The sequence below is a fragment of the Cryptomeria japonica genome, chromosome 4, assembly GCF_030272615.1.
Source record: "Cryptomeria japonica chromosome 4, Sugi_1.0, whole genome shotgun sequence".
Taxonomy (NCBI): domain Eukaryota; kingdom Viridiplantae; phylum Streptophyta; class Pinopsida; order Cupressales; family Cupressaceae; genus Cryptomeria; species Cryptomeria japonica.
Window position 1 is genome coordinate 169,007,210 of NC_081408.1, and position 14,976 is coordinate 169,022,185.

General features: G+C 33.3%; 1 protein-coding gene across 1 annotated transcript; it reads right to left on the reverse strand.

Moving 5' to 3' along the window:
- Positions 1 to 399: 399 nt before the first annotated feature.
- Positions 400 to 1,952, reverse strand: LOC131049010 (heavy metal-associated isoprenylated plant protein 43-like). The gene is made up of 3 exons (XM_057983005.2): positions 1,834 to 1,952; positions 1,658 to 1,736; positions 400 to 671 (listed from the first exon to the last, which is right to left on the reverse strand). Exons 1-3 carry the CDS (start codon positions 1,900 to 1,902, stop codon positions 400 to 402), a joined length of 420 nt encoding a protein of 139 aa, XP_057838988.2. The 5' UTR covers positions 1,903 to 1,952.
- Between the last annotated feature and the right edge of the window lie 13,024 nt (positions 1,953 to 14,976).

Sequence of the window (14,976 nt, forward strand, 5' to 3'; positions counted from 1 at the left end):
AGCTCCATTATTCACTTATGCATCATGGCTCTATCTACACCAACCCTTACAAGGTGACCATCATGGCTTAAATTACAGTGGAAGCACACTAGTTCCAACTCTATAATTGTCTATTGCATCATGTTCTCTTTTACACCTCATGGCATGTCTCTACTATATTAGAGACACAATGGTTTGAACTCTAAATTGTCCTATACATCATGATAAAACACACAAATTTACACTTTTAACCTCCAAATGAATCCATATCATCCTACTGTTAACATTGATTTTAAATTATATCAACCATAATTTTCAGTCTGAAACAAAAATATCTTATTACCAAAATCTACAATATCTGCAAATGAATCTATTTGCTTTTAATTTATGTAGATCATAAATTGTTGTTCATTGATTACTTTACATTATAGAGCATGTATTATGATCAAATGCATATGCATCATAAATATACCAAACACCACATGTTGGGCAGGATTTAGGAAGATTTTCAGGCACCTTCTTCTCTCCACCATTTTTCTTTTCTCCATCTTTTTTCTTCTCAGGAGGCCCAACGCTTATAATGTTTGCCCTTTTCTTGAACTTCCTTATTTTTTTAGCAAGCTCTACAGGATCCACTTCTCCAATCACAGTAAGAGTGTTTTTGGATACATCGACTGCAATAGACTCTACTCCTGTAATGGTTATATATTAAACCATCAGAAAGATGTTATTACAAATCCACAATGAAAGTGTTGCAAATCATTTAATCTTGTTTTATAAAGAACGTTTAAAAAAAAAAATCTATAATTTTTAAACAAAGCAAATTGTGACAGTAACGTTCTTCACTCTAGTTTGGGAAAAATTGTGCCAAACAGATTCAAGAAAATGTCTTAACATTAAAGAATAGTTCTGGATGTTAAAGGAAGAACCTATAACTACAAACTTTTAGTATACTAAACCAATATAAAAGTTATTTCTAATAAGGAGAACGAAATGGGTATTTCAATTCTCTTTTCTTGTCTTACATTCTGATGAAAGATCATGGATTTTAATTCGAAAAAACATACATAATCAAAACCAGAAACTGTTGCAATGCTCGTGGAAACCATATGTCTACTAAAAAATAGATTTATTATTAAATAACATTATTAATCAAACCCAAAACACAATAATGATCCTGAGTCTTCCTTTCTATTTAGCTAGCTGTCTATCCTCTATGCTACATTTTTGTTATGGGACTCATCTTTGTAATTTTGTACCTCAGCTGCATCTGATGTATATGGCCTCATAATATGGCCCGCGATCCTTCCTGACATGATTCTGTCTGCACTCTGTGTTTTAATTCGCTAACTGGCTGTGTGTTCTCCAGCCAAGACTTCTGAATTTTGTAATGATGTTATATGATACTTAATACAAAAAAACCCAAAACAATTACAGCTGCTCTTACAAATCATTGACTGACATTTCATAGTAAATATGATATGGAGCAGGCTTGCTGAAACATTCTATCCAAACACTTCTGTATCACATAAATATTTTAAGGTTTCATACACCATGGGTTTCCACATCCCATATTATAGTTTTTATGCAAGTTTAACCTTGCTAAGATAGCACCCAAAAACAAATTTACATAAGAAAAGCTAAAAACAATTCTCAATGAAACTATAGAGTGCCATACCTGGTATACCTGCAGCAATTTTCATAACTTTCTTTTTGCATTTGCAGCAAGAAATCTCGACAGAAACTACTGTAATATTCTGCAACAACACTCTCTATAAGATATGTGACATGGAATTTAAAAAGAAAATAGAAATAGAAAGGAAGGTATAAGATAGAATAGAAGCAAATGCAAACCTTCATGTTCATTACAATATGGAAGAGAGGTAATAACAAGGTCTTGCAGACAAATAAGAGAAAATTCATGTGTTCTTTATTTCATTGGTCTTAAAAAAAATCTTAAGAGTCTAAAGACCTAATTAGAATCTAATGGAATTCAAAGTGTCATAACATTTTAATTAATTTTCCATACATTTATTTGACATTTTTTTGGTTAATATTTGAGAATAAAATTCATCATTTTAAATAATAAATTGTTTATGATTTATATTTTTTAATTATATTAATAAAATTAAAATATTTTGCATTTTAATTTGATTTATTTTTTAATTAAATTTAATAAATTATATATTATTGTTTTCATCAATCTTTAAATCATTCTAATCTAATAGGCAAAAAAACATCCATGTGATGTGGGTCATATTGAAGTTATTCCAAAATTGTACTATTGAGTGTAACCTATGTGAATGAAAATAAAATATCAGTCACTTCAAGATTTGTAATCATGCTCGCCTTCTATCATACGCTAGATATTGCCTAAGAATTTTCAACTGATTGGTCTCATTTAACCATGTATTCAACGGTTACATAATAGCCATAAAAACATGTAGACAATCTGAACTCTTATCCTTAAAAATTATACACTTGAAAATAGTCTCTACACGTTTCAGTGAATTTTTTATATTTAGCCAAAAATAAATAAAAATAAAGGCTGATAATGCAGGGTTGAAATGTTGTGGAACATAGATATTTACCTTTAGATTTATTTCATTTGTTTGAACAATTAATTGTAGAAGATAGAAATGTGTAATTGATAGATTTATGTTCGGTCCAAGGTCATTCTTACCTTGTAACTTTCTTCTGTGATTAATATTTTTTTTCATTCATATGTTGTGGTCAATGGTGGTCTCCACTGTAAAGTGTTGACATATTTAATATTTAATATAAAGTTTATTTGAAATTTAGATTTGTATCATTATTATTATTAAAATTATTTTATTTAGTTAAAATAATAATAATTCTATGTATACATTTTTCTTTCATTATGAGAAAGAAAAAGCTTTATTCTTCATCTTAAATCATTTATATGTTGTGGTCAATGTGACAATATTTTGTTGTGGGGGTAGTCTCCACTACCAAGTGTCAAAATCGTAATCAAAACTAATAAATCATTCACATGTTGCAGTCATTATTGCAATATTTTATGGTGGGGTGGTCTCCACTATAAAGTGCAGACATTTTTTATTATGTAATAGAGTTTTAAAGGGGCCCAAAACTATGTACAATGAAAAGGATAAAGCTTGAAGCATAGGAAAACACCTACGAAAAACCAAAAGGAACAATTAGAATTCTACAAATGACAAAGCATTACAAGAAAATCGACCAACCCACCCTAAGTCAAGATACTTTAAAAAATGTTCCAAAGAAACATTATTTATTTCAAAACAAGGATTGTTCTCCCCAAATTTAAATTTTAGAGACAAGGAGTCATAAAATCAATGGAAAAACCTTCTACCAAGCCCCAAATCAAAAAAAGAGGTGCTCATCATCGTACAATCCATTTAATATTTTTCTATAATATTTTTCTTTTTTATCTGCTTAAAAGGAAGTAATGGAATCCACCTTAGAAGCTAGCATTTGATCTTTCTTCTTCCAAACAAAGTGTTTTTTCTTATTTTTCAAGCAAGTAGTGGAGGCATGACCCACTTTACCACAACAAAGGCAGATAACTGAGGAGTCTTCATAATCAATTTGCTACACACAAACATAAGGTTTTGAAGAAAAGATAATCTAAGTGGTGCCTTCTATTTTTTCTCCATAAACACACAAAATCTAGAAATAGACACATAGACTTGTCCATAATTGGCCACACTTGATTTGATCCCATTCTAGCCAATTAAATAAATATTTTTTCATTTAATTAATCATTTATCTTTACCCATTGGCCTTAATTAAATCAATTTACATTTATTTAATTAAGCTTAACCTTCACCTTTATACCTCACCTTTAATTAAATTATAAATTTACATTTATTTGATTATGCCTAACCTTATCCCACATACCTTCAAACTAAATCAATTAACTAATTGCTTGATTTATGCTAGTTAATCCTCATTACCATTTTCCCTAATATTTCATTCCACGTCACCCTCAATCTTTGTCCACTCAATCCTAGCCCTCAAAACCATCTACATGGATCAAGATCTAAACTTGTCATGATGTAGCAAGGGTCCCTACCCTCCTCTTGCTCACATGTGTGAGCATAAAAATCTATCTCATAGCCACCCTACCTCTTACACATGTCATAGACATTTCACTTTCCCAAGTCATTTTATCTCTTACACATGCTATAGACATGTCTCTTTCATCTTCTTCTCAATGTGTTCTCACACATGTGTGAGCACACCTAGCTCTTACACATACACCTTTAGGCTAAGCCCTCAATCTATGCCATCTCTCTCAATCTATCCTAGCCATCCATTAATTATTGAATATTGGCCATTGATTTTCCTCATCAAAAATATACAAATTAAAGGTTTTTCTTTCATTTTCATTATCTACCTTCTGCATATCCTTATGTTTTCATTTATTCTATTAATACTAATCCTAACATCATGTTGTTGGTTTCAGAAACTACATTCCACCCAAATACAACTTCAAAGGGAGCAAATCAAATGGAGAAGGGTGCATCTGCTTCCACTCAATCCGTGAGATGAGAATGTAAAAGACAAGGTAATCTTGTGTTCTTTCATTTTTTTTATCTATTCATGTCTTCTCCCTTTTCCTCGTCTTCATTTTGGCACACTTGGTGTGACGCGCTTCCCTTTTTGCTAATCAAATATCATGTTGTTGTGTAGTTTTTATGTTGCAAGTTTCTGAATGATACATGTGCTCTATGTTTTGGTTCTTGCACTAATCAATGCCTCTACTTTTGATCAATGTCTCTACTTTTGAATTGGTTTCCCTTCTTCAAAATCAAAATCTCCACTTTTGAATCAATGCTTGTGCTAATAAATTGGCAACCATGCTACATTATGTGCTTATAAAATAGCAGTCTCACAAAAATGAGCATAACTTTTTGTTCAATTATTGAACTTTCCAAATTCAAAATATGTTGGAATGCTTACTCTAAGATCTTTTCTATGGATTAAACCATTTTCTTGGATCTTTCTTCAAAAATTAGGTACACATATTCAAAGTCAACATTTTTTCTTTGTAAAATCATTTGTTAGCAAATTCTTTTTTAAAAATTATTATAAACCATAAGGGATCCATTGGTGTAGTTAAGTTTTTCTCTAGACAATATTTTTGGTTTTCTTTCCACATTTTAAAAATTGGGATTAAAGTTAACCCCTCACATTTGGATTTGGATCTAAAACAAATAAGTTTTTTTAAAACCCAAGACCCACTTATGTATGTTGTCTTCTCACATCCTAGTGGTGAATTTGAGTGCACCTAAAATAAGTGGTCTTGTTTTCTTTTTTAGGAGGCCTACTTGGTAATTCATCTCCCCAAAGGATGACCTCAACTCTCATGATCTATAAAATTATAAAGAGGGGATGAATCAAAAGGCACACCTCTTGATAGTAGAATCTTGTTAGTCTTGGCTAAGCCCACATGAAATTTATACTCTGGGGAGGTGATGGTGGAGATTGGGTTATTGTATCCTCCTAACTATTTGACATTATTCTCTTTCATATATGAGTTTGGGCCTCATTTACCTTCCATATTTAGAGAACACCTCCTAGTTGATCTTGTGAAGCATAGTCAATACTTTTTAGTCATCTTTTCTTGTGGTGCCTTATGCATACAAGGATTAATTATCTCACTTAAGTGGGATTTTTGTTTTGTCTTATGTGTGTGAATGTTTACATCACCCTTCCCACTCAATACCATAAGAGGACACACTCATCAAATTAAACCATAATAATTTTCTTTTACATTTTTTACTTCTATGTTTTTATTTTTTATCAAGAATCAAAAAAAATATCAAAAAACTTAAATTCCAAAACAAACCAACAATCAAAAGCTCACAAAAACTAAAGAATTTCAACAATCAAACATACTCTTTGTTTAAGTGTGGGTTTCCTCCAAGTCAATTTTTCCACATCATCTTTAAGTCAAATATTTCATCTATAAGCATCCTCCTAATCATACCTCTTATCATAATTTAGCCCATCTTAATTCTTTTATCCTTATCATCTGTAATCATCCTTCCCACCATAATCATATAGATAATCATTTCAATTATCGTATCCCAATCATGGACCCAATTATCTTTCATATCCTAATTATCTTTCATCTTCATCATCCTATCTCAATCATCCTTAGTTATTCTAATAAATCCCCCTAATAATCCCAACCATTCTTCTACATCTTAATCACTTCACCCTAGTCATCCATAATCTTCCTAACATCCTAATCATTTATCTTATCTCAATCATCCCTAATGCATCCATAATTCATCATTTACTAACCTATTACTTCTCAATGGTCATTTTATTCAATCAAATTCCTAATTCTTATCCTAATTATCCTCCATAATCCACATCAAAATCCACTTGTCGTAATCCAATTTCATTATTTAATTTTTTCATTATCATCTTTAATTATCCATCCTTCATCATCATCATCATCATCTTAATCTAATCCATGTAAGGAAGTTAAGTAGCGGAGCAACTTCCTACACTAACCTTGAGAGGAGGGTAATGCAAAAAAAATTACAGGTCATCACAATAGTTACAGAAAATAGAAATAGATATAATAACATTCAAACCATAACACAATGATTTACGTGGGGAAAACTCTTTCAGGAGAAAAACCCCACACTCCAAAAGTGACCCAATATATTATTCAGCAATCAAAATAGATTACAGTATACTTGGAGATCAAGCTCTTCGCATGAGTACCACTAATCAGAGATTCAAAGGTAACTCAATAGCCATAAGACTCTTATATGCAACCTTTATCTCACACACCTCATATATAGGAGATACAAAAAAGAAACCGTCAAATGGTATTACAAAACCATGGGCTAAAACCACCCAATAAGGCGTATTCGACCTTATATCCCTTCTAGATTCCCTATGGCATGTCCCTCCCTTTTTACAACTCATTTATGTATTCAATGTATTTTATATTTTCTATTTCAAGAGTACAAACTTCTAGAGGCCATAACTTGAGAACCATGTGTCTAATTCACAAATCGTTTGAAGCATTTGAAAGATCATGAAGTTCCCTATTGCCTTGTAAACTACTAAACCATTTATTCTTACTTTTTAGGGTGTTTTGGGACCTCTAAAGTCCTCAAAATCAAATTTAAACCTTTCATTAGACCCCTCCAAAATGGAAAATTGAATATCTTTAAAAATAGCTATGATCTTGAGAGGTAACTTTACCGGAATGCTTATCTAGCCAACCAAAAGCATCGAGGAGAATTTCACACCATTTCATGCCCAAATGAATACTTACTATAAATAATAACCTTATGTAAATGCAAGGTTGAGACACCATTTTCCCAACAAATCTCCCACTTGTCGAAGACCTTGCAAGATAAAAGGGAGTATCAACACAATGAATCAATTGTTAGGAACCATGAGGCCCATAAACTCTGAACACCATCTGAACTTCTCTGTTCTCACATCCTTAGTTAAAGCATTTGCAACATTCATCAAAGTTTCTACCTTAACCAGCTTCACCCTTCCATCCTTGACCATATCTCTGACAAAATGATATTGAACATCAATGTGCTTGGTCTGGGCATGAAATGTTGGGTTCTTAGCTAGGCAAATCACACTCTAACTGTTATAATATGTTGTCACTGCTCCTTGTTTTATTCCAATATCTGAGCACAATCTCTTTAGCCAAATGGTTTCTTTACAATCATGAGTAGCTGCCATATACTTTGCTTTAGTAGTGGACAAAGCAACCACATCATGTCGCTTACTCATCCAACTAATTGCACCACCAAATAAAGTAAACACATAAGAACTAGTGGATCTTCTGCTATCAATATCACCTACCCAATCTGAATCCACATAATAATGAATATCAAGGGAAATCATGTCTCCAACTGAATTACAATGATAACACAAAGAATAATCTAAGGTACCCTTCAAATATCTAAAGACTCTTTTGAATGCATCCCAATGAACTCTACCAAGATTATACATATATCTGGACAGAACTCCCACTGCTTGGGAAATGACTGGTCTAGTATAGACCATAGCATACATCAAACTTCCAAATGCACTTTGGTAAGGCACTCTGGTCATGTCTTCCATCTTCGATGGGGATGCAGGACAATTTGCATCAGATAATTCCATTCCAATTATAAAAGGAACACACAATGGTCTACAATCTTGCATGTTGAACCTCTGTAACACTAAATTCACATATTTACTTTGCCTAGCCATAGCTTTCTGTTCACTCTATCTCTTTTAATTTTTTTCCCAAGAATGTTTTTCCTTGCACCAAGATCTTTCATTTCAAATTTAGCTACGACTTGAGACCTTAGTTCTGAAATCATACATTTGCCTTTACCAATGAATAACATATCATCAACATACAATGCAATGTACAGAATCTGATCACCATCAGATTTATAATAAACATTCTGGTTTGATTTAGAATTCTCAAATCCCAAACTCAACACATATGTATCAAACTTCTAGTACCACATCCTAGGACTCTGTTTGATTCCTTACAAAGATTTCTTTAATTTATAGACTAAATTACTTTTACCTTTCACCACATAGTTCTTTGGTTGTGTCATATAAATATCCTCATCCAAATCACCATGAAGGAAATTATTTTTCACATCCATTTGATCAACCTCTAAATCATAAGAAGCAGCAACAGAAAGTAAAAATCTAATGGATGTCATTTTTGTAATAGGAGAAAATATCTCACCATAATCAACCCCCTCAACCTGAGAGTAGCCTTTTGCAACCAACCTTGCTTTATACTTCTCAATGCTCCCATCTAAACCAATCTTTTTCTTGAACACCCATTTACAACCAACAAGTTTTTGTCCTTCAGGTAATGGTACAAGATCTCATGTGACATTCTTTTTCAAACATGTCATTTCTTCTTCCATAGCAATCTTCCATGGTTTTGTAGCATTCATACCTAATGCCTCTTCTATAGATTTCAGTTCATCCACATTAGTATTCAAAGAAAAAATACATCTCCAATCATAAAGTGAATACCTTTTAGGTGGTTGTATATGATTCTGTAGCATTCATACCTAATGCCTCTTCTATAGATTTCAGTTCATCCACATTAGTATTCAAAGAAAAAATACATCTCCAATCATAAAGTGAATACCTTTTAGGTGGTTGTATATATCTTGTAGACCTTCGAATAAGCTGAGTTGAAGGTTCTTCCTCTTCTTCTGAAGATTCAGAGCTAGACGATCTCTCCTCAACTTCTTGTCTATCTAGGGGTCTTGATTCAACTCTTTCAGGTGTAGAATAAAATTGAATCACATCTTCCTTTTTAGTTGGTTCTAGCCGCAATGTAACAGGAGACTTAATTTCTCTAAAAATTACACTTCTACTATCTGTAGACATCTAAAATTGTCCTATCTAATTAAATAAATATTTTATTTATTTAATTGTTTAAGCCTAATTCTTCTATTAATTGAATAAATCTTTATTTATTTAATTAATTCATTTACCCTCTTCTAGCCTTATTTCTCATTTAAATAAATACTTTTATTTATTTAAATTATCCTTTTCTTAAATTAAATAAATATTTTATTTATTTAATTGATCCCACTTCTTCTATTAATTAAATAAATCTTTATTTATTTAATTATTTTATTAACCTTTTCTACCCATGACACATGTCATTCATCTCTTAATTCCTACGCTACCTACCCTCTCATTATTCTATTATTTTCTCTACCTACCCTCTAATTCTAGCCGACCATTTATCTTTTACACCTCTTAATCTTATCCTTCCATTTCTTATAGTGTCTTCTATATAAGAGGATGCTTCCTTCATTATCAACCCCTTCCTTCAAGCATTCAAGCATTCAAACTTTCATATGCAATCAAGCCTACTTACAACCACATTTCCATTCTTTGTTGAGCTCTTGTGCACACATAAAAGTTGAGAGCAAATATATCAAGCAAGATAAATGGAGATAGGAATAATGGAGATTCAAACCCTATTAGACATGTGATGGTATAATCTTTGTGATTTCATTTGATTTACATTGTCTTAGGTAACCTTCATATGTTATGGTGGATCTTTGTTGTTGTTAGGCTAGGGTTTTGTGGTTGAATCTATCTAGTCTTTCAATATTGTTGTTTCCACTTTCACCATAAACACTATGAATTACCTTTTGTGCAACAGGGTCCCAAATCTTGCATCCTTTCACACCATAACTGTACCCGATGAAGATACATTTCACAACCTTTTTCTTCAACTTTGTCTTCTTCTCCTTTGGCACATGTGCATATGCCTCATAACCAAAAAACTCTAAGATGTCTCAATGAAGGCTTGTGACCCGACCATGCTTCCATAGGTGTTTTATCAACAAGGGTTGATGTAAGAGACCTATTAATCAGGTAGCAAGCAGTGGAAATAGCTTCAACCCAAAAATTTTGTTCTAGACCAGCACCACTCAGCATACTCCTAGCCTTCTTTGTCAATGTCGTGTTTATTCTTTCTCCAAATCCATTTTGTTGTGGAGTATACGAAGTTGTCTTTTGTCTATTAATTCCATAGTCTTTACAGAATATATCAAGACAAAAGATGATAGAAGACAAGACAAAAGAGTGTTTAGGGGAACATGATTTAAGTGTGGAAGAGAAAGACATCATGATTTTGAATGTAGAAAGACAAAAAGCAGTGGGAGAACAACATTGATAGAAGAAGACTATGTCACATCAGCTAATAAATTAGAAGATGGGGAACTGTTGATGATGAGAAGAGCTTTGTGTCATACCATAAATGATGAAGAACCCTTGCAGAGGAGGAATTTGTTCAAGACCAAATGTAAGGTATTCGATAAATGTTGTAAAGTCATTATTGATAGTGGTAGTTTTGATAATCTTGTTTCAGAGGAGATGGTAAATAAGTTGAATCTGGAAATATTGAAACACCCTAAGCCTTATCAGATAGCATGGATTCAGGATGATCATAAGATATTAGTAAGTGAGCAATGTTTGATGAAATTAAAAATTGGAAATTATCATGATGAAGTTTTGTGTGATATTATGCCCAAGGATATTTGTTATGCATTGTTGGGAAGACCTTGGCAGTTTGATAGACAAGCAATACATGATGGGAGAAAGAACATATACACTATTGTTGCAAAATGGATGAAGTAGACCTTTTTGCCCTTGGAGGAGCCCCTAAAGAGTGAAGTCTATAGGAATGCAAGAATTTTTTTGGTTGATGAAAGGAGATTCCTCGATGGAATGAGATATGAGAACGTATATTTTGCCTTAGTTCCTAAGAAGACTGAGAATCTAGAGATTGAAGAAGAACAACGAAAGGAGATAAAGGAGATGCTAACATAATATGGAGACATCATTTCAGATTATTTATTTGATGGATTACCGCTTGTGAGGAGTATCAGTCATTGCATGGACTTGATACCGGAGGCTAGTTTGCCTAATAAAGTAGAACATCTGATGACACTGACAGAGAATGAAGAGTTGAATTGACAAGGGCGGGAATTGTTTAGGAAAGGTTTGATCAAATAAACTTTGATTCCTTGTGCAGTACTAGCAATATTAGCACCTAAGAAGAATAGAGAATGGAGGATGTGTACTGATTAAATAAACAATATCACAATAAAGTATCGGTTTCCTTTGCCTAGGATGGATGACATAATGGATTGTTTGAGTGGAGCCAAATACTAGAAAAAGATACACTTGAAGAGTGGATACCATCATATCAGAATCAGAGAAGGAGATGAATGGAAGACAACATTCAAGACAAATGAAGGACTGTATGAATGGTTTGTGATGCCTTTTGGATTGACTAATGCACTGAGTTCTTTCATCATATTGATGAATGAGGTATTGAATAATTTCTTAGGTAATTTTGTTATCATATATTTGGATGAAATTTTGATAGTAAGTAAGAGAAAGGAAGAACATTTGTTGCATTTGAGAAAAGTTTTGCAGAGGTTGAGAGAAGAGAAGTTGTTGATAAATCTTAAGAAGTGCAATTTCATGAAGGAAGAGTTAACCTATTTGGGATTTGTGATATCTGTAGATGGATTAAAGATGGATCCTGAGAAGGTAAGAGCAATTATTGAATGGCCTTCACCAAAAAGCATTGGAGAGGTAAGATCATTTCATGGATTAGCTAGTTTCTAGTGAAAGTTTATCAATAATTCCAATTCAATTTGTATCCCTATTACAGAAGCAATGAGAGGAGATAGAAAGGATTTCAAGTGGAAAACTAGAGCAAATAGGAATTTTGAGTTGTTGAAGCAGAAGGTGACTGAGAATCCTTTGTTATCTTAACTAGATTTTAACAAAGTATTTCAAGTGGACTATGATGCTAGTAGGAAAGCGATTGGAGCAGTATTGAGTCGAGAAAGGAGAGCAGTAGCATATTTCAATGATATGTTGAATGATGTGCAAGAAGGAGATATTTAGTGTATGACCAAGAATTTTATACCATAATTTAAGCCTTGAAGAAGTGGAGACAGTACTTGTTGCCTACGGAGTTTGTGTTGTATACCGATCATCAAGATTTGTAGCATTTGAATAGTCAGGGTAATTTGAATCAGAGACATATGAGATGGGTAGAATTCTTGCAAAGTTATACCTTTGTGTTAAAACATAGGAGTGGAAAGTCAAATAAAGTTGTTGATGCATTGAGTAGAAGGAGACATTTGCTGACAGAGATGAGAGTGGCACTGTTAGGATTTGAGGAATTGAAGAGATTGTATGATGATGACCCGGATTTTGTAAAACCTTGGAAAGAATGTAAATAACCAATTATGATGGATAGAAGCAAGTGGTTGGATTACTTCATTCAAGTTGAGATGTTGTTTAGAGGAGTTCAGTTGTGTATACTTGAGTTTGATGAGGGACAGCCTGAAAAAGGAGAAGCATAGTGGAGGATTAGCCAGACACTTGTGTGTTGACAAAACAACAGCATTGGTGAGTGAACATTACTTTTGGCCTTAGATACATAAGGATGTCAGAAGATTGTGCAAACCTATAGAGTTTGTCAAATTGCAAAAGGTAGTAGTCAGAATGTTGGATTATATAAGCCTTTAACAGTCCCAAAGAGACCTTGGGAGGATATAAGCATGGACTTCATACTTGGATTGCCTAAGACGCAGAGAAGAAACGACTCTATATTTGGGGTGGTGGATAGATTCTCAAAGGTGGCACATTTCATACCTTGTAAGAAGACATCAAATGCAATGCATATTGCGGACCTATTTTTTAAGGAGGTGGTGAGATTGCATGGATTACCTAAGAGCATAGTTTCAAACAAGGACACTAAGTTTGTTGGTTATTTTTTTAGGACACTTTGAAAGAAGATGAAAATAGATTTGAAATTTAGTTCTACTTTTCACCCACAAACTGATGGACAGAAAGAGGTAGTAAACTGGATTTTAAGGAATTTGTTAACATGCTTAGTTGGGGAAAAGACCAGAAGTTGGGATTTGATTCTTTCACAAGCAGAGTTTGCCTACAATAATTTAGTGAATAGGAGCACTAGAAGAACACCTTTTAGGATTGTTACTGGAGTTTTCCCTAGAGGTATATCAAAATTGAGAGACATAAGTAATGAAGACAAGAGGAGTGAAAAAGTAGAAGAATTTGCAGATCATATGAAGGTATTACATGTTCAATTTAAACGACATTTGGAAGATATGAACAGTAAGTATAAGGAGAAAGAAGATGAGAAGAGGAGACATAATGAATTTGAAGTTGGCAATGAAGTGATGATGTATCTAAGAAAAGAAATATCTCCAAGTGGGACCTATAACAAGTTGCAGATGAGGAAGTTTCGACCTTGTAAGATCTTGAAGAAATTAAGTTCTGAAAATGCATACGAAGTGGAGTTACCAGACAGTTTGGGTATTTCACCTATATTCAACACTACAGATCTACATAAGTATCATGAATCAAAATTCAGTGAAGGCAGTATTGTAGACTTCGAGAAGTGGATGCCCAGGAAGGAACCAAGTCATATTGAAGATATTTTAGATAGTAGAATTGAGCATAGCACCTGGAGAAACTAGTACAAAGAGTATCTTGTGAAGTAGAAGGACAGACCAATTGAAGATTCATCTTGGATTTCTCTAGAAGAGGTAGACCATCTTGGTTTTCCTTTGACCCCAGCAAATTGAGGAAATCACTTTTTTTGAACAACCCCAGATGTCTGATGTAGGAGCATCCTTGGTTCTTGGAAATCTTACATCAACCAAAAAAAAACATTTCTTTTCAGTTTGTTTCCTATTTTGCAGTTTCAAGATTTCTTCTTGTGTTTTCTTGTATTTTCTCACCAGATCTTGCGGAGTTGGATTTTTCTTTTGGACTTGCTTATCTTCCTTATCCTAAGTCTGTGGGACATTTGGATCTAGTTCTAGCAATTTATCGCTTTCGAAATGTAAGATATTTTTCTAGCTTAGAACACCAAAATACTTGGACCTATTTGTTGGATACAGAGTACCACTAAGAGGGGGGGTGAATCAGTGGTTCCAAGTTCTTTTCTTTTTCTGATCTAACTTGAGAATAATTATGTACTTAATCATATAAACAAGAAAACCGATCATAAAAGAAAGAGAGCCAAAGTGACCATACACATACAAGCAACTCACAACACCAAATGTGCGAGGAAAACCCAATATGGGAAAAACCTCGGTGAGAAAAGTTGTTGAAGTCTACTGCTTCCAATCCAGCCTCATAGGTAAAACACAGATTTACAAAGATTTTGGGCACCAACCCAAGGAGCACCAACCCCTGCACCAAGCTCTGACTTGGCGATGTATATTGAAATACTATTTGAATGCAATTAAGGCTTCTTGTTGCAAATAAATTCTACAACTCTTGAATCAGTTAACTCTCTGTTATCTTTCTCTCCTTTTCACACATAGTCTCTCAATACACTATGTCACACTAGGATGTTGCCTGCTCTGCCACGCCTTACCGGTTAGGCTCAACTAC

Bases quoted from the DNA above. Each gene is read 5' to 3' on its own strand.
- LOC131049010 (XM_057983005.2), bottom strand. From the start codon at position 1,902: ATGAATTTTCTCTTATTTGTCTGCAAGACCTTGTTATTACCTCTCTTC. The intron at 1,737-1,833 runs GTTTGCATTTGC...GTGTTGTTGCAG, and splicing joins ATATTGTAATGAACATGAAG to AATATTACAGTAGTTTCTGT. The intron at 672-1,657 runs GTATGGCACTCT...TAACCATTACAG, and splicing joins AATTGCTGCAGGTATACCAG to GAGTAGAGTCTATTGCAGTC.